Source organism: Triticum dicoccoides, chromosome 7B, assembly GCF_002162155.2.
Source record: "Triticum dicoccoides isolate Atlit2015 ecotype Zavitan chromosome 7B, WEW_v2.0, whole genome shotgun sequence".
NCBI lineage: Eukaryota > Viridiplantae > Streptophyta > Magnoliopsida > Poales > Poaceae > Triticum > Triticum dicoccoides.
The window spans coordinates 113,288,623-113,310,872 of record NC_041393.1 but is presented as its reverse complement, the minus strand read 5'-3'; the positions used below and the strand labels follow the sequence as shown (position 1 = coordinate 113,310,872).

The window sequence follows — 22,250 nt, the reverse complement described above, 5'->3', positions numbered from 1 at the left end:
GAGAGGATTGTTGGTGATGACGATGGTGATGATTTCCCCCTCCCGGGGGAGGTTTCCCCGGCAGAACAGCTCTGCCGGAGCCCTAGATTGGTTCTGAAAAGGTTCCACCTCGTGGCGGCGGAGTTTCGTCCCGTAAGCTTGCTTATGATTTTTTCCAGGGTAAAAGCCTTCATATAGCATAAGATGGGCACCAGAGGGCCACCAGGGGGCCCAGGAGACAGGGGGCGCGCCCAGTAGGGGTGGGCGCACCCCCACCCTCCTGGCCAGGGTGTGGGCGCCCTCTGGTGTTTTCTTCGCTCAGTAATTCTTATTAATTCCAAAATTGACTTCCGTGGAGTTTCAGGATTTTGGAGCTGTGCAGAATAGGTTTCCAATACTTGCTCATTTTCCAGCCAGAATTCTAGTTGTCGGCATTCCCCCTCTTCATGGTTAACCTTGTGAAATAAGAGAGAATAGCCATAAGTATTGAGACATAATGTGTAATAACCGCCCATAATGTAATAAATATTGATATAAAAGCATGATGCAAAATGGACGTATCACCCTACACAGTCGGTCTGATCTGCCTTCGGTAGTACGTCGAAGATGGATTTCCCCAATTTCGATGGGGAGGACTATTCCTACTTCTTGAGCCTATGTTGAATTTTCCCTTTAAGAGGAAAGGGTGATGCAGAAAATTAGAGATAAGTATTTCCCTCAGTTAAGAACCAAGATATCAATCCAGTAGGAGGCACAAGCAAGTCCCCAATAGATGCACCTGCACAAACTAACAAACACTTGCACACAACGCGAAAAAGGGGTTGTCAATCCCTTCACGATCACTAGCAAGAGTGAGATATAATAGAGATAGATATAAAAGATAAATAAAAGGCAAAATAAAGTAAATATAAATAAATTGCAGCAAGGTATTTTTGGGGGTTTTGATTTTATAGATCTGAGAATATATGATGAGAAATAGACCCGGGGGACATAGCTTTCACTAAGGCTTCTCTCTTGAAGACAGCATACGGTGGGTAAACAAATTACTATTGAGCAATTGATAGAAAAGAGCATAGTTATGACAATATCTAAGGCAATGATCATGAATATAGACATCATGTCCGTGACAAGTAGACTGACTCCTGCGTGCATCTACTACTATTACTCCACACATCGACCGCTATCCAGCATGCATCTAGAGTACTAAGTTCATAAGAATGGAGTAATGCCTTAAGCAAGATGACAAGATCTAGAGGGATAGATCCAATCAATATGGTAAACCCCCATCTTTTTATCCTTAATGGCAACAATACAAATACGTGCCTCGCTACCCTTGCTGTCACTGGGTGAGAACACCGCAAGATTGAACCCATCACAAAGCTCCTCTCCCATTGCAAGAAAAACCAATCTAGTTGGCCCAAACCAAATCGATAGATCGGAGAGAAATACAAAGCTATCTTAATCATGCATAAAATAGTTCAGAGAAGACTCAAATAATATTCATAGATAATATGATCATAAATCCACAATTCATCGGGTCTCAACAAACGCATCACAAAAGAAGATTACATCGAATAGATCCCCAAGAACATCGAGGAGAACATTTTATTGAAGATCAAATAGAGAAAAGAAGCCATCTAGCTACTAGCTATGGACCCTTAGGTTTGTGGTAAACTACTCACACATCATCAGAAGGGCAGCAAGGTTGGTGTAGAGGCCCTCCGTGATCGAATCCCACTCCGGCGGAGTGCCAGAAAAGGCCCAAAGATGGGATCTCACGAGAATATAAGTTTGTGGCGGCGAAAAAGTATTTTTGGTGTGCCCTCTGAAGTAAGGGGAATATTTGGATATTTATAGAGCTGGAGTTAGAGTTAGGAGATCTGCGAGGGCCCCACAAGCCTAGGGGGCGCGCCCCTAGGGTTTGTGACCTCCTCATGGGTCTTCTGGCCTCCTACCGAAGCTTCGTAGGTGTCTTGTTGTCCAAGAAAAATTGTCAAAAAGTTTCGTTCCGTTTGGACTCCATTTGGTATTGATTTTCTATAAAAGACAAAAACAAGGAAAAAACAACAACTGGCACTGGGCACTAGGTTAATAGGTTAGTTCCCAAAATGATATAAAATAGCATATTAATGCATATAAAACATCCAAAAAAGAGAATATAATAGTATGGAACAATCAAAACTTATATATACGTTCGAGACGTATCAACTATCAAGTGTGGCTCGACAGCTGCGAGTTATACTTTGACATTTATGGGGTCTCTGATCATATGGAAGTGAAGTTTGCATCCCTAAATGTGATAGGCAATGTTGCGTTGTGGCTCAAAATGGCACAAAAGCGCAAACAATTCTAGCATTGGGAAGAATTACGTATAGCTGCGACTGAGAAATGGGGCAAGGATAAACACAAATTTTATATGCGTCAATTGTTGTTGTTGAGGCAAGTAGGGTCAGTAGAAGAGTACACCACCAAATTTGACACTCTTGGGCATAAAATTCTTTTAGCTGATCCCAATACTCATGAGGTCTTCTTTGTTGAGCGCTACATTGTCGGGTTGTGCCCCGATATTCGTTCTGCCGTTGTTTTACACCATCCTAAGGATGTGGATACTGCTAGTTGTTTGGCTTTATTGCTGGAAGTGGAGTTGGAGCATGAAAAATCCGCAGCGAATGCCAAATCGGGTTATTGATCACCAGAAGACATCTTCCCCAATAGAGAAACACAAGTCACCAGCGGTTTTTGAGGACTCGCGCAAATGTTCTGAAAAGATGGAAGCACTGCACGCATACCACAAGTCAAAGAATTTATGCTTCACTTGTGGGGATCCGTAGGCCCAGGGGCATAAATGTTCAGATAAGGTGCCAATTCATGTTATGGAGGAACTCTTGGAAGTCCTGCAACTAGATGATCCACCCGATCCTCAACATCTGTCGGATTCCAGATCTGATGAAGAAGTAATGCTCGTGGCGGGTGACACTGGCTCGGTACAGCAAGTGAGACAACACACAATGTGTTTGCATGGGCAGGTCGGTGGCAAAGAGGTGTTGATTCTGGTGGACTTTGGCGCCAATTGTTCGTTTGTAAATACAACCCTCGTGGACGAGTTACAGCTACAAGCTCAGGATACATAGCTGGCCTCATATGTGGTTGCATGGGGAGGCACACTGACAAGCTCTCAGATGGTTATGCAACTGACATGACATGAAAGTTCTATCTCTGTGTTGCTACGATATCATTCTTGGAGCAGATTGGCTAGAGTAGTACAACCCCATGTAGATACACTGGCATAAAAAAGTGGATGAAGTTCACTCATGAAGGTCGCCGAATATTGTTGAAAGGGATCCAAGAACCGCGCCAAGCTCCCAAACCAGTGTCTGCTCGCAAACTAAAAGGACTGTTGCGCAGGGGGCAATCCAGCAAGCACTACAAACACCAAGAGAAGGATCTTTGTGCAGTGGCCACAGAGGCTTATGATGCAGAACAACTACCTCTGGTTGTAGCCTCCGTTTTACAGGAATACAATGATGTGTTCAGTGAACCAGTGATCCTGCCACCGCACCGCCTTGAGGACCAAAAAATTCCACTGATCCTGGGGGCCCAACCTGTCAGCGCGCATCTTTAACGATATACACCGCAATAGAAGGATGAAATACAGAAACGAGTTAAGGAGATGTTGCGAAAAGGGATCATTAGGCCAAGTTCTAGTCCATTCGCATCACCGGTGATGTTAATCCATAAGAAAGACAAATCATGGCATTTTTGTGTCGACTACCGACAATTCAATAGCATAACAGTGAAGAACAAACACTCGATGCCGATCGTGGAAGAATTGCTTGATGAATTGGCCAGGGCAACATGATTTACCAAACCGGACTTGTTGGCGGGATATCATCAAATAAGAGTTGCGGAAGGAGATGAATTCAAAACGGCATTTCGAACTCACCATGGCCTGTATGAGTTTTTAGTGGTAGCGTTTGGGTTGACAGGAGCACCAGCAATGTTTCAAGGTGTGATGAACACGACGGTGGGACCCGTATTCAGGGAAGGAGTCGTGGTGTTCATGGATGACATTCTGGTGTTTAACACAACGTTGGAAGAACACATCAGTCAGCTCCACGTCGTTTTCCAGCTACTCCGCGACAACAACATGGCGCTGAAGAGGTCTAAGTGTGAATTTGTGAAAACTAAGGTTGAGTACCTTGGCCATGTGATTAGTGCAGAAGGAGTGTCAACGGATCCAACGAAAGTGGACGCTGTTCAGAATTTGCATGTTCCCACCACTGTTCGAGCTCTGTGGGGATTTTTGAGGCTCACGGGTTAATATCGGCGTTTCATCCAGCACCACGAAGTGATTAGCCGGCCCCTCACTGAATTACTCAAGAAGGGAGTTATCTTTCAATGGACTCTGATCACTGACAAGGCATTTCAACTACTTAAAACAACCATGATTCAAGCACCAGTGTTGGTTGTCCCTAATTTCAATCAAACCTTTGTCTTGGAAACAAATGCCTGCAAGGATGGGGTGGGTGCAGTTCTGATGCAACAAGGGCACCCCGTAGCTTACCTCAACAAAGCTCTATCCCACAAGAACAAGGCTCTCATCACTTATGAGAAGGAATGTCTTGCAATCCTGATGGCGGTGGACAAGTGGAGACCCTACTTACAATATCAGCACTTTCTCATTCATACAGATTAGCATGCACACTTGCACCTGACAGATCAACATTTGACTACCAGGATTCAACATAAAGCATTTGTTAAGCTAATGGGGCTCAACTATACAATCCAATATAAGAAAGGGATCACTAATGTTGTGGTTGATGCGCTGTCGCGCCGCGAGCATGATGTTTCCTTATGATACGTATCCAACGTATCTATAATTTTTGATGTATTCATGCCATGTTTATAATATTTCTATATGATTTTGGTATGACTTGGTTAGAACTAACCTGGACTGATGCTGTTTTCAGCAGAACTACCGTGGTGGTGTTTTTGTGTAGAAATAAAAGTTCTCGGAATGCGCTGAAAATCAACAGAGAATTTTTTTGGAAAATATAAAAAATACTAGAACGAAAAGTTATCGGAGGGGAGTCCCGTGGGGCCCATGAGGATGGAGAGCGCCCCCACCCCCCTGTGGCGTGCCCCTGTGCCTCGTGGACTCTCCATGGGCCCCCCTGACTTGTTATCGACGCCAACCTCTCCTATAAATCCCCAAACCTCCAGAAAATAACCTAGATCGGGAGTTCCGCCGCTGCAAGCCTCTGTAGCCACCAAAAACCAATCAGGACCTTGTTCCGGCACCCTGTCGGAGGGGGAAACATCACCGGTGGCCATCTTCATCATCCCAGTGCTCTCCATGACGAGGAGGGAGTAGTTCACCCTCGGGGCTAAGGGTATGTACCAGTAGCTATGTGTTTGATCTCTCTCTGTCTCTCTCGTGTTCTTGATATGGCACGGTCTTGATGTACCGCAATCTTTGCTCTTATAGTTGGATCTTATGATGTTTCCCCCCCTCTACTCTCTTGTAATGGATTGAGTTTTCCCTTTGAAGTTATCTTATTGGATTGAGTCTTTAAGGATTTGAGAACACTTGATGTATGTCTTGCGTGGGATACCAATGGTGACAATGGGTTGTTCTATTGATTCACTTGATGTATGTTTTGGTGATCAACTTGCGGGTTCCGTGACCTTCGTAATCTATGCATAGGGGTTGGCACATGTTTTCGTCTTGACTCTTCGGTAGAAACTTTGGGGCACTCTTTGAAGTTCTTTGTGTTGGTTGAATAGATGAATCTGAGATTGTCTGATGCATATCGTATAATCATACCCGCGGATACTTTTGGTGACATTGGATTATCTAGGTGACATTAGGGTTTTGGTTGATGTGTGTCTTAAGGTGTTATTTTACTACGAACTCTAGGGTTGTTTGTGACACTTATAGGAATAGCCCAAAGGATTGATCGGAAAGAATAACTTTCAGATGGTTTCGTACCCTACAATAATCTCTTCGTTTGTTCTCCGCTATTAGTGACTTTGGAATGACTCTTTGTTGCACGTTGAGGGATTGTCCCTTGCCCGCTCGATTAAAGAAAGTGGGATCTGGCCTTGCATTTTTTTAGATAGGGCTCCCTCACGGCATTCTTGCTCTTGCATTTGAAAGTCGAATCAGGATTCCATCTAGAGAAAGTATATGATCTAATTATGCTATTATTATTGAGAGAACTTGCACTAGTGAAAGTATGAACCCTAGACCTTGTTTCGAAGCATTGCAATACCGTTTTCGCTCACTTTTACCACTTGCTACCTTGCTGTTTTTATATTTTCAGATTACAAAAGCCTATATCTACCATCCATATTGCACTTGTATCACCATCTCTTCGCCGAACTAGTGCACCTATACAATTTACCATTGTATTGGGTGTGTTGGGGACACAAAAGACTCTTTGTTATTTGGTTGCAGGGTTGTTTGAGAGAGACCATCTTCATCCTACGCCTCCCACGGACAGATAAACCTTAGGTCATCCACTTGAGGGAAATTTGCTATTGTCCTACAAACCTCTGCACTTGAAGGTCCAACAACGTCTACAAGAAGAAGGTTGCATAGTAGACATCACCTTATTGACCATATCGGTTGTCATTCCTTCATGGTTGGAGACACTGGTTGCCAGCTATTCCGAGGACCCGGCTGATCAGAAACTACTACAGGAGCTTTCACAAACCACAGCCAACGATCGAGGGTACTCACTAGATAATGGAGTGATTTGTTACAAGAATCGTATTTGGGTGGGTCACAATCTTTTGGCTCAACAACACATAGTGCAGTCCCTGCATGCCAGCGCGCTGGGCGGGCACTCCAGGGTGTTGGCCACGTACCAATGAGTGAAGAAGCTATTTGCATGGCCAAAATTGAAGCAGTCAGTTACTACCTTTGTGCAAAGTTGTGACACATGCCAGCGGGCTAAGACGGAGCACTGCCGCAAGCCAGGCCTTCTTCAGGCACATGAGATTCCTTCTCACCCTCGGCACACGATCAGTTGGGACTTCGTTGAGGGTCTGCCATCTTCACATGAGTTGATTGATGAGCGTGCCTCCATGACTGAGCTTCTTCGGCAGCACCTACAACGAGCTCAACATCACCTGAAGACACAGGCTGATAAAAGCCGAAGCGAGCGCATACAAAATGGATTTGCCGTACTACGGACCTTATACTGTGCTGAGCCGTGTTGGGGCAGTTGCATACAAACTGGATTTGCCAACGAGCTCCAGGATTCACAAGGTGATACACGTCTCCCAGCTCAAGAAGCAAGTACCTCCCAAGGCCAATGTTGAGTCAAATATCAGTGTGCGACTCCACGATCGTTGTGTCTTCTTCAACCAGCGGCAGTGGTGAAAACCAGAAGCATTCAGCGCGACGGCAAGCCCATACCTCACCTCAAGGTACGTTGGCCAGACCGCCCTGCAGATCATGATTCGTGGGAGGAGGCGTTTCTATTACATCGCCGGTTCCCTGCTCTGCCGGCTTGGGGTCAAGCCGCGCCGCAAGGGATGGGGAATGTTATGTGGTGGCGTAGCCTAGGAAGATGACCCAAGGCCTCCCGACGCAATCACCAGCTAGACAGGGCCTGGCGAGCTCAGCAGGGCGTCCAGCATGGAGACGCAACCAGGAAGGAGGAAGATAAGGAGGTGAAAGAACAGAGAGGAGGGTCGTCGAGCAACATAATACTTTTCCCTTTGTATTTTCTTCTTCCAGTTTCCTCTTGTATCCTGATTCTGTATCTGTGAGAGAGGAAAAACCCTAGCGGGATCATAACACATTATGCGGTAAGCCCCGCTTAACGAGACAATGATTATGACCTGCCTTTCGCTCATTCCAACGCTTATAATTGTTGCTCGGTAGTCCATTGTCCATGGATCTGGTTTTATTGTTATATGTATTATTAATCGTTGGAACTTGGAAGTTTTCGAAATAAAACTTTTTTTCTTGACAATCTTGAAATTAGCAATGGTTTCAAAAGGAATGCGAAATACGTAACAGACTTGAAAGCGACATGCGGCTCGGCTTTTTCGGGCGTGGTCGACGACGGTGCAGCCAAGTGTCGTGCCGCTGCGTCCCTTTTATGGAGACTTCTTCTTCCTGGCTTCTCACCCATTTTATCGTCAGCAAGTCTCCTGCGGACGAGAGTAAGGCGATGACCCTATTTTATCTCAGGTCTTCTTGTTTATTGATCTATTACTACTTCTTTTTCTGCCTAAATCAGTTGAAATTAACGTCTTTGCTATGCTCTGCAGAGCAAGATAAGGTAGACAAAAATTCCACCAGAGCTGTCGTTAGGGAGCTGCGCAGCGTGCAGATAGAGATGCCGACCATCATCATCAAGGTAGACCTCGACTGCGGCCGCTGCCACGCCAAGATCAGGAAGGTGCTCGAGAGGATCAGAGGTACGTATTTCCTCGCGAGCTGTTCATGTCTCTTAACTGCAACGAGGCTGAGGGAAAACTTTGGCTGCAGAGAAGGGTGAGTTCATCATCGACGACATCAAGTACGACGAGAAGAAGAACCACGTGATCGTGTCGGGCCCCTTCGACGCCGACAAGCTGGGCGACAAGCTCTGCTGCAAGGCGTGCAACATCATCAAGGAGATCGAGACCGTCGAGCCGATCAAGAAACAGGAGCCCAAGCCTCCGCCGCCGACGGATAAGGTGAAGCCCCCGGGCCCGGGTAAGGATGAGACGGTCAAGGAGAAAGAGAAGCCGCCGCCGCCGCCGCCTCCGCCGGCCAAGGTCGTGCAGGTGCCGGTGCCGTACCCGTGTCCCTACCCCTACCCGTTCCCGGCGGGGCCGTCCGGCTGCTGCTGCCACCAGGGACACGGCGGCTGCCAGTGCTCGACGCCGGCGCCCCAGTACACCATGCCGCCGTCGTATCCGTGCGGCGGCTACATGATGGTCTGCGAGGAGGACCCGTCCGGCGCCTGCACCGTCATGTGACTCGCTACGCTCTGCCTCCACGGCGGCGTACCACCGGTGTTTAGTGCGGCAATTCCTCGTGTATAAGCACCGTACTGATGCACATGTATGACCGATCCCAGCGAAAATTATGCAATAAAAAATCCGTATTCCTGTAAGTGAAACTGTGAAACAAGCGAGGAGGAAGACGTCAGTGGCGGCAGAGCACTACCGCTTTGTTTATGTTGCATTCCGTTACACCTCGTGATCTTCACCAACCCCATTTTCTTTCTTCGGGTGTTCTCATTTTTCACTTTTGCAAAACCTCATGCGTTCGAAAAATGGTGTGTTTAGGACGGACTTAATCAAATATCAAAAGAGAAAAAAAAAAACACCCGCACAAATCTTCACGTAAGATCAAAGACATTTTTTTTGAAAAGGAGGATTGACCCGGCTTCTGTATATGGGCGATGCATGCAGCCACTTTATTAATTATTCACAAAGACCTTCCGAAGTAATACATCAGTAAGTCTGAAACCACTATCTCGGCAACATCTGTCACTACTCCTATTCATTTGATGAAGGGGTGCCGATAGTGCGAGCCGAATACCAAACATACTTCGCACCAAAGCCTAACATCTAAAACCGGAGGCCCCAACCAAGCCACTTGCCGGGTGTGGGGCATAGACCAGTCCAGCGCACTCTCTGAGGCGGCCGCCGTCGTCTTCCATCGATCCATCTTCAGAGCAGGCACTGACGCATCGACCTTGCCAGGCCTACCGTCGATGCCACCACGACGTCAGACAATGCCTTCCTCCTGCGCAAGTGGACGCCGAGACTCCACTGTGTCACGCTGCCAAGATCCGTCGGCGGCGATGCTTATGATGAAACACCGCTCCACCTCCTAATCCAGATCGCCGCCAACGCCCACCCAGCGTTGTCCACAGTCACACAGCTCCCAAGGCGGTGGCTTCAAGAAGGGAACGACGCCGAAGGCGCCATCGCCACCCACCGCAGTTAGGGCTTTCGCCCGGGAGACAAATGACCCGGTTGAAGTGGAAGCAGATCTGACAAGCGTCTCCGTAGAGAAGAAAGCAACGCCCGAAAGGTCGACTAGAGATTTTTCCCGATCTGAATCCTCACCTCTAGCTCCGTCCGCATCGAGGATCGGCAAGTCTTGCGACCCAGATCCGTACGGAGAAGCACACCTAGCATGGGATGAAGGCTACAAGGCATCCCGATCCAGATCAGGCATCTCCGGCCGAGCCCAACCGCCGGTGTCCCGAACCGCCGGAAGGATCAGATGACATAGGACTTAGATATGCAATACTTATGAAACATTCGGATGTGCTTTAGTAAAACTGTTTGAAAAAAACTCATCGCGTCAGTTCATTTCAGGGCAGCACCGAGCACGCCCCCGGGAGGCCGCGAGCTCCATGGCGAGTGCGAGCCGTGAACAAGCAGGGCGCGAGCCCAAGGGTTAATTGTTCAGGTTTAGATGGATGGCCAGAGCGGCTGCAGTACGACAATGGCCGGCACAGCGAGCGTGGTAGTTCACCGACCAAAAAAGACAGGGGCAGACAGCTAGGCCAGCGTCGGTTGGCAGCACGGTGCAGGAAGAAGAGAAGAACGCGCGTGCAAAGGATGGTGGTTGGATGAAGATCTAACGATTCGACCAGATGGGGAATGTGGTGAGCGTTCTCATTCTTGATGGTCCAAGATACAAAGGTGTAACGATTTGGAAAAATCTGAGTGACACGCTGCATTGTTTTCTCCTCGCACGAGATGAGAAACAGGCCGTCCCTTTCATTGGTCCTGTGGAGTGATAATGCGGCATGCTTTTCTCTTACATTGTACTCTTTATTAATGTCACGTAAAGATTGCGCGAAGGAGACGCTTGATCAGATTGCAGGAAGCAACGTCTGGCAGTGCGAGAGGTGATCCGTGGATGGGAGGAGAGACGATATTATAGAGCGAGTGGGAAGTGGAAGGCCGACATGCCAGTCGCGAGACGTGTGTGGCCCGGATGGGGACGGTAGTGGGAAATGCACTTACAGCCACCGATGTTTTGTTGGTGGGTTGGTTTCTTTCTCTCGATTCCGCGGGGGACGGGCCGGGGCTGAAATACCTGCCGCAGCCGGACAAGCAGCTTCTGATCCTCAATGGAATATGTGGAGTGGTCGACCTAGAGGGTGGGAGCAGCGGCGTTAGAGCAACTTCAACAGCTCTCTTACAAATCTTTCCGTAAAACTGGGTTTTGGCCTTTTTGTAGAAGTTAAGAGTTGTCTGGAAGTCATCTTTGCCAATTCCCCTAAAACTTTCCCTATATCTTTTTTATTTTAATTTTAATTAAACAAAAAATAGATAATTGCCTAGGACCCCTCAGTTATTGACACGTGACGGCGGGCGGGGCGGTGGCCGCCAGCGAGGGGCGGCGCGAGCTGGTGCACTGGCCGCCGGCGCGAGGTGGCGGGCACAGCGGTGGCGTTCCGACAGGGAGGGGGAGTGGTGCGGCCATGGCAGTGTTCCAGCCCGAGATGGCGTGGCGGCAGGCACGAGGCGGCGGCGTTCCGATGAGGTTCTGACGGGATGCATGGTGAAGATTCAGGCGGTTGCTAGTCCGCCAAAAAGATACGGGGAGATGATCTTTCCATAAACCTACTGGGAGAAATGTCACTTTTACGAGATCCTCTAAAGTTATGGACACTTTACGAGAACTGTTGAAAAGGTTTTTTGGGCCAACTTCGTGTAAATTTATTATTTGCAATGATTCAAAGCAAAATCAGACGCAGGGGGAAATTACTTCAAGGGGGCAGCCCAGGGACCTTCTTTCCGTGCTTGCTCCTTCCTAGGCAATTCCGTGCTTGCTCCTCAAGTCCACAAAACGTCGGATCGGGAATGTAGAACTCAGATGCAAACTAAACAATCCTAACAACATCAACCTAAAAGCTAAAAAAAGTCCCCCAAATTGATGAACCCCAATTCTCAAAAATTTCCAAATCGATGTGGCAACACTTATCTCACCGACCGTGTAGGAGCTCACAGAAGACATGCCCGACGACCACATCAACTACCTCAATCGTTGCCTCTCTCCCGAGCTCGAAATCAATGAGCGCAACCAGTCTCCAGGGCGCCTCACCTGTTGTCGCGAGGTTGTAGAAAGGGAGGAGAGAGAGTGAACCGGTAAGTTTGGGTTGAACTATAAGGACGGAAGTGCAAAAATGTCAAAGAAACAGCCCGATAGCATTCAAACGACTTTAACTGGACAGAAAACGACATGCAAGGGCATTTCTATAAGAGGAACTGATAGTGGAGGGGCAAATTTAAGCAGGCTTGGGAATTTGGGGTAAATCTGAGTAGTGAATTTGAGTTAAGGGCTGAAATGTAAATGACCCTTATATTTCTTACGTTTGTCGTACGTAGTGAAATGCTAGTGGGAGTTTTCTCCTTAATCTTTGCTGAGAACTGTAATTTTTTCCTTAAAAATCCAAGTATTTAAAACCACATCGCGGGTAGTTGTTAGGCTCGTACAATAGAGAGGCTTAGGCGGTCGCCGAACCCTAGCCATCTCAAGCCATCTTCCCCTATCGCCACCGCCAAGCAAAGCCCGTGTGGCACCGACGCGGAGGTCTAGTTTAGGTGCGGCTTGTTGGGGAAGTTTTGACGATTTTGGAGGGATGTTGCTATTGGAGAAGGAGATGACGACTCAAGGGGAGGTTTCCATCAGGCAGCGCTCGGCGACAGATGGATGAATCTAGCATGGTGTGCCTCTACGGTGGTCCGCCTGACTAGTTCACTAAAGAAGATGTAGTCAACACATGGCCCTCGATGACGGTGAGTTCGATCACAAATCTGCACTTGGCGTACAACAACATGGGGAATTTGTCTCAGGTGTTCTTTAGGGTGTATTTGTGTTTGGTTAGGGATAGCGTGGCGGCGGCGCTTTCCCACGTAAGGAATAATATATTCTCTGCCCGGTCCCCATTCCATTGGTGTGCTTATCGCCGACCGGGGGGGGGGTGTGGTTTTGTATCTCCGACAGGTCTTTCGAGATCCAATCGGTTTAGGTTTCTAGTGGATCCGTTGGATTCAGTTGGGTTGCACGGTCCTTTGAGTTTCAATAGGTCTTTATCGGTGTTCTCTTTCCCGGGCGTTGATTTGCGTTGACGTCTCCTGGTCCGCATCGACAACTTCCCGGCCATTGCTTCTATAAGCTCCTGGCTTTCACAGGTTTGCTCCAACAAGGCGGAGGCCCAGAGGTAGCACCGAGCTTTGCTCACGACACGCCGCCTGTGGATGCAGGAGGAAGAAGACTTCGACACCCCAAAGGCTTTCACTGTACTTTACCTTTTATGTGTGTATGTGTTTGTAAGGTCCTATGATTTTTAATAAATGGTCTTAGGCATTTTCACAAAAAGGGTGATGCTAGGCGCCGGTCCATCACCTCCCACACCATTAAATTAGGTCAACCCCAACCATTGGGATCGCATTTGTATCTCACCCCAAGTCCGCTCGGTCAACATACATGGGGAATCCCCCACGACATGCACATCTCTCGCCCTCCCCTTTGCAATGTGTGCGTAACTCCCACAAGGAGCGGCAGCATCGCGGCGTCGCCGCATCCTCGTTCATTGAAGCCCCCATCGGCTACAAATGTAGCATTTACCCCCATCAGTTATAGCTTCTCTCTGCTCACTGTCGTCTCCCACTGTGGGTGCTCATCGATGGTTACAGCACAGTCGCTCGGGGGTTGCAGATTTGCCGCCGATGGTTCTAGCACACGACCACTTGGTCGCAGCATCACCAACAGCCGCTTCCAGCACGCGGCCACCACGGTCGCAGCTTTGCCATTGGCCAATTTGAACACGCCATGACGTTGGTTCCAGCACGCAGAGACATTGGTCCTGAAGGAAATATGCCCTTGAGGCAATAATAAAGTTGTTATTTTATATTTCCTTATTTCATGATAAATGTTTATTATTCATGCTAGAATTGTATTAACCAGAAACTTGATACATGTGTGGATACATAGACAAAACACCGTGTCCCTAGTAAGCCTCTACTAGACTAGCTCGTTAATCAAAGATGGTTAAGTTTCCTAACCATAGACATGTGTTGTCATTTGATGAACGGGATCACATCATTAGGAGAATGATGTGATGGACAAGACCCATCCGTTAGCATAGCATATTGATCGTTCAGTTTTATTGTTATTGCTTTCTTCATGTCAAATACATATTCCTTCGACTATGAGATTATGCAACTCCCGGATATCGGAGGAATGCCTTGTGTGCTATCAAACGTCACAACATAACTGGGTGATTATAAATATGCTCTACAGGTATCTCCGAAGGTGTTTGTTGGGTTGGCATAGATCAAGATTAGGATTTGTCACTCTGAGTATCGGAGAGGTATCTTTGGGCCCTCTCGGTAATGCACATCATAAGAAGCCTTGCAAGCAAATTGACTAATGAGTTAGTTGCAGGATGATGTATTACGGAACGAGTAAAGAGACTTGTCGGTAACGAGATTGAACTAGGTATGAAGAACCGACGATCGAATCTCGGGCAAGTAACATACCGATGGACAAAGGGAATAACATATGTTGTCATAACGGTTCGACCGATAAAGATCTTCGTAGTTCCAAGGTCGATTGATAAAGGATGGTTCCAAGGTCGATGTGATCGCTGTCGCGCTACCTCTACATCTACCTTCGGGATTAGTTCTAGACCTGAATAATTGTTATTTGGTGCCAGCGTTGAGCATGAACATTATATCTGGATCTTGTTTAGTGCGAGACGGTTATTCATTTAAATCTGAGAATAATGGTTGTTCAATTTATATGAGTAATATCTTTTATGGTCATGCACCCTTGAAGAGTGGTCTATTTCTGTTGAATCTTGATTGTGGTGATACACATATTCATAATATTGATGCCAAAAGATGCAAAGTTGATAATGATAGTTCAACATACTTGTGGCACTGCCGTTTAGGTCACATTGGTGTAAAACGCATGAAGAAACTCCATGCAGATGGACTTTTGGAATCACTTGGTTATGAATCATTTGATACTTGTGAATCATGCCTCATGGGCAAGATGACTAAAACTCCGTTCTCCGGAACAATGGAGCGAGCTAATGGATTATTGGAAATAATACATACCGATCTATGCGGTCCGATGAGTGTTGAGGCACGCGGCGGGTATCATTATTTTCTAACCTTCACAGATGATTTGAGCAGATATGGATATATCTACTTAATGAAACACAAGTCTGAAACATTTGAAAAGTTCAAAGAATTTCAGACAGAAGTGGAGAATCATCGTAACAAGAAAATAAAGTTTCTACGAACTAATCGTGGAGGCGAATATTTGAGTTACAAGTTTGGCCTTCATTTAAAACAATGTGGAATAGTTTTACAACTCACGCCACCTGGAACACCACAGCGTAATGGTGTGTCCGAACGTCGTAACCGTACTTTATTAGATATGGTGCGATCTATGATGTCTCTTACCGATTTACCACTATCGTTTTGGGGTTATGCAATAGGGACAGCCGCGTTCATGTTAAATAGGGCACCATCTAAATCCGTTGAGATGACACCGTATGAACTGTGGTTTGGCAATAAACCTAAGCTGTCATTTCTTAAAGTTTGGGGTTGCGACACTTATGTCAAAAGGCTTCATCTTGATAAGCTCAAACCCAAATCAGAGAAGTACATCTTCATAGAATACCCTAAGGAAACAATTGGGTCCTTCCACAAATCTGAAGGCAATATATTTGTTGCCAAGAATGGAACCTTTCTAGAGGAAAGTGGAACTTGATGAGGTAATTGTACCTTCTCTCAATTTGTAAAGTAGCTCATCAAAGAAATTCGTTCCCGTGATGCCTACACCAACTAGAGAGGAAGCTAATGATGATGATCATGAAACTTCAGATCAAGTTACTACGGAACCACGTAGGTCAACCAGAACACGATCGACACCAGAGTGGTACGGTAATCCTGTTCTGGAAGTAATGTTACTAGACCATGCACTACTGCAGAATGCTGCTAACGCGACACTACGATCAGAGACCCTTCGAGAAACTGTGTGTGATGCAATAATCACAAACGATGGTGTCAGAGAACCGTAAAAAATGTCCAAAATGTTTGCGATGACGGATGCATCAAACACGGTTCATATTTTAGTTGCGTGTGCGATTCAGAGCATACGGTTCAGTTCAATTAACTATTTGCGATGACGTGGAACAAAAGAAACGGGCAGCCAGATGAAGGCGTGTGCGATACACAACATACGGTTCACTAGGATGAACTGTTTGTGATTAGGCAACACAAAAGAAACGGTCAGGCATATGAAGGTGTGTGCGATATACGGTATGTGGTTCACTCGGATGAACTGTTTGCGTTGAGACAAGAGAACAGAAACAGCTCAATATAACAAGATGTGTGTGATACGTGGCAAATAGGTCTGCAATCAGAAATGTGTGCGAAGACCGATAATAACACATACGATTGCTTCTAATAAGACGTATGTGATATGCTCTGTCTACACAACATGTATTGGCCATTGGGGGACGGGCGGTCATCCGGATACGCCATAAGGATGCGAAGAGGCATGCTATATCATCAAGGACTAGTTATTCCACCAGTAGCTCATCTAAGAGAACTCTCAAGTTAAGCGTGCTCATGCTGGATCAGCCATGGGATGGGTGACTGGATGGGAAGTCGTGTTGATGTTAAATTAACTGATAGGATGTGTCATATTGGTCAAATGACCAAAATGACCCATTCCCTCGGCAAATTTAACCTCGAGGTCCTTGTTTTTTATTTTTATTTTATTTGTTAACATATGTTAAAGAAGGTCTACCACATTACTTTTTGACAATGTGTATACGTGGCATACAGTTGTTCCATCCGACCTGTTTGTGATGGAATAAGCCGTGTGTGTTGTGGGCAAACGCTTGCTAATGTACAACCGTTTGCGATTGATGAATTCTCACCGACAGGTTCCCTAGTGTGGTCCGTGTTTATCTCATCATTATCTACTTCTTGTGCTAGCTAGATGTTCCTTCATATTGTAAGTTTCAATTAATTGATGGCGTTCTATGAACACGCCACCGTTTTCCACCATTTCCTCACCTGTTTCCCGCCACCCAACGATATTGCACATAAATCTAGGCGCGGCGCGACGCACGGAGGCAACAAGCACAGCCTGTAGCACATCCACCTTTTCCAAGCATGCCAACGCACCATAGCGTCGCCTCTGCCATCAACCTCGTCGACGAGGAAAACCAGAAGGCGCCACAGCCCGTCGAGGCCGTGGCGCTCCCCGGCAACGTGATGGATGATGTCGTGATGCACGTCATCACCAGGATTGAGCAGACCTTTGGCGCATGGCGCTTCAGTGTCACAGATCAAGATAGGCATGTCAGCGCCAAGAGGCTGCAGCTCGCCGCACAACATGATCGATGGCGCGCCACAGAGCAAGCTAGGCGCGTCCGCACCGATAGGCTGCGGCTCGCCGCACGGCGAGAGCGTTGGAGTGCCGCAGAGCAAGAGGCGCAGCGCACCACATAGCAAGAGCGAATCCATCGACGCTTGCCTGCTGTCGACAGGGCGTCGCAGCTGGGTACACATCCCGTCAGTACCCTCATTCCTCGCCAGGAGTGGGCACAGGCCCTGTGCGTCGTACTTGCACTAGAGGCCGGCCGCGTCATACTTGCACCGGATGCCCACCGCGCTGTTCGCATGGGTCGCGCCATTTGCCTTGTCCGTAGCCCGCTCGATGCCAACGCGCTGGTCGATAGGCTCGACCGCCTCCTTGGCCCAGGTGTCCACCTGGGCGCAGTAGAGGAACATGACCGTCGCATCCTCGAGGTGGTGATCTCTGATGAAATAGCCAACTTGGAGCTCGAGATCGCGCTCCAGATGTACCGCGAGCGTGTCGACCGCTTGGATGAACGCCTGCACGAGTTCAGCCAGAGCCAAGAGCTACCGTAGGCAAGGCCTGCTGGTCATGGTCTCATGGACACGTTTTATTTTGTTGAGTAATTTCGACGTGGATAGCTATGTATTCACAACAATCATACATTGCTCTATTTATTGCTCTGTTTTAATGTGTGTACTCTGTTTTCCGTTCTTATATATTATGTTTCAATGTGTGTTTATATGCTTTCCATTTTGTATATGTGGATGATAACAGATAGATTCAAATTAGTATACAACAACAGATAGAAAATGGAATTCATAATATATATAATATTAATTGTTCATTAGTTCATCGCAAAATATATATAATATCATCACATATACATGATGATACTTAACTACTAGGTACAAGGCATAAAATTGAAAATGAACAATACTAAAACTAATAATCCCTCCTGGGGCCAGTATTCTGCCAGCCCCTTGCCAGCATCTCCATGGGGAGCGGCGTCTTCCCAGAGCGGAGGCAGTAGTCCACCTCCTCCGCCTCACAGCGCTTGACGTGCCGATCTGCCTCTTACAGGCGGACGCACGTGAACGATATTGCCATTTTGTTGGGCACCCACCGGAGCTCCTCGTCGGTGGCATGCTGGAGCTTATCGGCCCAGCTCCACGTAGTGACGAGGCACCTAGCTCATGTGGCCTTCCTCGCGAAGTACCCGTCTTCGTACACCTCCTCCGCATGACTACGCGCCCGCCCCCAAAGCTCTGCCGCCTCCTTTTTCCAGGCGACATCGTGGGCTTCATAGGCCGCCTGGTACCTGGCATCCTCCTCTGCCATCTCCTTCTTGAAAGCCACTTGCCTGGCTTTCTCAGCCGGCGGCAGCGACTTCCAAAGACAAAGATCGTACTGGCCCCAAAACCAATCCAAAGTTGGGGGTCCAACGAAACTCATCCGACGGCACATAGGTGTCCTCGTCGCTGCTCTTCGAGTGAGCCTCCTCGGGGGTGGCGACTCCTCGTCGGCGCGTGGGAAGACCGGCGGCGCCATGGCAGAGATTTGAGATAGAGAGAGAGGGCGAGCAAGGGAAGGATCTAGATGAGAATGCAGGCGGGACTACGTGAGCAAGGTAGTATTTATTGGCGGCCGGAATCTAGATCGTCGGGAACAGTACACGCGCCAATCGCCGGAATTTACGAGTATTGTAGTGTGAATTACACACGATTCCCGCAGCAAAATCCGTGTGCGAACATAATAGCTGACGGTTCCCAATGCAGACGTATCTGATTAATAAAGCCCGCCACCCACCTTCCAAAACTCGAGGCGCAAAATAGAGTGCTAATCGGGTGGGGCCGATTGTCTTGTCAGATTTTAGATTTTCTTTTTTGAACACCACATATTTACGTCGTCTGATGGTTTTTGAACTCACACACAAGTATACAAATATGATTTTTCGAACCGTTATGGTTAGCCATTGCATGTAGATGTAGTTCAAATTTGAATTACGGTCATTAAATGGCTAGGAAATCACTTAAATGTCTTCAAAAGATCGAATAACCCCTAAAATTTCCAATTTTTCACATGACAGTTAGTATCAGTGCACATTACACACAAATTTTTTTGAAGGCGTAAGAGGAAGCTATCTGCCGTTTGTCACCAAACATGCATTGTTCCCTCTCAGAACCACGAGTCTTCTAGTGAGCTACTCCGGTTTGTGAGGGGTGTGTCCAAACTTTCGTCAAGCAAGCCAATTTTTGTACCACGTCATCTTGATGGCATGACATTACATCAAGCGAGGTTTCATGTTTTTCTGATCATTTTTTATTTTTTTGGAATAACAATGCCATGGCCCTCCATGCATGTACATGCATTTGTCCATGCCGTGACACCAATATGTTTGAAAATTCCTTCTAATTTACTGCACATGGAATTAACTCACGCACAAGTACATAAATATGATTTTTCAAACAGTTATAGTTAGTCGTTGCATGTACATCTAGTTCAAACTTGAATTACGTACGGTCATTAAATGGCTAGGAAATCACTTAAATCTCTTTAAAAGGTCAATTGACCCCTGAAAGTTTCCAAATTTTGACATGACAGTTATTATCAGTGCACATTACACGTAGGAAATTTTTAAAGGCCGTAAGAGGATGCTATCCGCCATTCGTCATCAAACATGCATTGTTCCCTCTCGGAATCATGAGCTTTCTAGCGAGTTGCTCCGGTTTGTGAGGGGTGTGTGTCTAAACTTTCGTCAAGCAAGCCAATTTTTGTACCACATCATCTTGGTGGCATGACATTACATCAAACAAGGTTTCATGTTTTTCTGATCATTTTTTAATTTTTTGGAATAACAATGCCATGGCACTCCATGCATGTACATGCATGTGTCCATGCCGTGAGACCAATATATTTGAAAATTCCTTCTAATTTACTGCACATGGAATTAACTCGCACACAAGTACACAAATATGATTTTTCAAACCGTTATGGTTAGCCATTGCATGTACATCTAGTTCAAATTTGAATTACGTACGGTCATTAAATGGCTAGGAAATCACTTAAAATCTCTTTAGAAGGTCAAATCACCCCTGAAATTTTCCAAATTTTCACAGGATAGTTAGTATCAGTGCACATCACACGTAGAAAATTTTTGAAGGTCATAAGAGGAAGCTATCCGTCGTTCGTCAACAAACATGCATTGTTCCCTCTCGGAACCACGAGCCTTCTAGTGAGTTGCTCCGGTTTGTGAGGGGTGTGTGTCCAAACTTTCGTCAAGCAAGCCAATTTTTGTACCACATCATCTTTGTAGCATGACATTACATCAAGCAAGGTTTCATGTTTTTTTATCATTTTTAAATTTTTTGGAATAACAATGCCATGGCACTCCGTGCATGTACATGCATGTGTCCATGCCGTGATACCAATATGTTTGAAAATTCTTCTAATTTACTGCATATGGAATTAACTCGCACATAAGTACACAAATATGATTTTTCAAACCATTATGGTTAGCCATTGCATGTACATCTAGTTCAAATTTGAATTACGTACAGTCATTAAATGGCTAGGAAATAACTTAAATCTCTTTAAAAGGTCAAATGACCCCTGAAATTTTCCAAATTTTCACATGACAATTAGTATCAGTGCACATTACATGTAGAAACATTTTAAAGGCCGTAAGAGGAAGCTATCCGCCGTTCGTCAGCAAACATGCATTGTTCCCTCTCGGAACCACGAGCCTTCTAGTGAGTTGCTCCAATTTGTAAGGGGTGTGTGTCCAAACTTTCGTCAAGTAAGCCAATTTTTGTACCACATCATCTTGGTCGCATGTCATTACATCAAGCAAGGTTTCATGTTTTTCTGATCGTTTTTTATTTTTTTGGAATAACAATGCCATGGCACTCCATGCATGTACATGCATGTGTCCATGCCGTGAGACCAATATGTTTGAAAAATCCTTCGAATTTACTGCACATCGAATTAACTCGCACACAAGTACACAAATATGATTTTTCAAACCGTTATGGTAAGCCATTGCCTGTACATCTAGTTCACATTTGAATTACGTACGATCATTAAATGGCTAGGAAATCACTTAAATCTCTTTAAAAGATCAAATGACCCCTGAAATTTTCCAAATTTTCACATGACAGTTAGTATCATTGCACATTACACGTAGAAATTTTTTGAAGGCCGTAAGAGGAAGCTATCTGCCGTTCGTCAGCAAACATGCATTGTTCCCTCTCGGAACCACGAGCCTTCTAGTGAGTTGCTCCAGTTTGTGAGGGGTTTGTGTCCAAACTTTCATTAAATAGGCAAATTTTTATACCCCGTCATCTTGGTGGTATGACATTACCTCAAGCAAGGTTTCATGTTTTTAACTTTTTGGAATTTAAATGCCATGGCACTCCATGCTTAATTGTGTCATAGCCGTTAGACCAATATGTTTGAAAATTCCTTCCAATTTACTACACGTGGAATTAAATCGCACACAAGTACACAAAATATGACTTTTCAAACCGTTTTGGTTAGCTGCTGCATGTACATGGAGTTCAAATTTTAAATTACGGTCATTAAATGGCTAGAAAATCACTTAAATGTCTTAAAAGGTCAAATGACCCCTGGAATTTTTCAAAATTTGACATGACAGTTGTATTAGTACTACAAATTTTCTTGTACATTTAAAACACCATCTGTTAACATTTACTCCAAGTTCGTCTTTCACAGCTAACAAAAAATATCTACAACATCACACACAATTGTTTTGTATGAATCGTTTGCGATGAAAAAATCTGGGTCTATTTAAGTCTTCCTCCTTAAGCTTCGTTGGCTCGTGTGCTCCAGTGACGGCAACCCCCAAATCCACAAATCCCGATCCCCATTCCCGCACCCCCTT

The 22,250-nt window shown here is 46.1% G+C and overlaps 1 protein-coding gene across 2 annotated transcripts; it reads left to right on the top strand.

The window, feature by feature from the left end:
* Positions 1-8,012: 8,012 nt before the first annotated feature.
* Positions 8,013-9,101, top strand: LOC119341622 (protein PYRICULARIA ORYZAE RESISTANCE 21-like). 2 transcript variants are annotated; one of them, XM_037613492.1, is made up of 3 exons: positions 8,013-8,160; positions 8,269-8,418; positions 8,489-9,101. In XM_037613492.1, the coding sequence occupies exons 1-3, from the start codon at positions 8,028-8,030 to the stop codon at positions 8,962-8,964; spliced, it is 759 nt and encodes a 252-aa protein (XP_037469389.1). In that variant the 5' UTR covers positions 8,013-8,027; the 3' UTR covers positions 8,965-9,101. The 2 variants fall into 2 exon arrangements, with proteins under 2 accessions (XP_037469389.1, XP_037469390.1); XM_037613493.1 differs by having other exon boundaries at positions 8,112-8,188.
* The last annotated feature ends 13,149 nt before the right edge of the window (positions 9,102-22,250 follow it).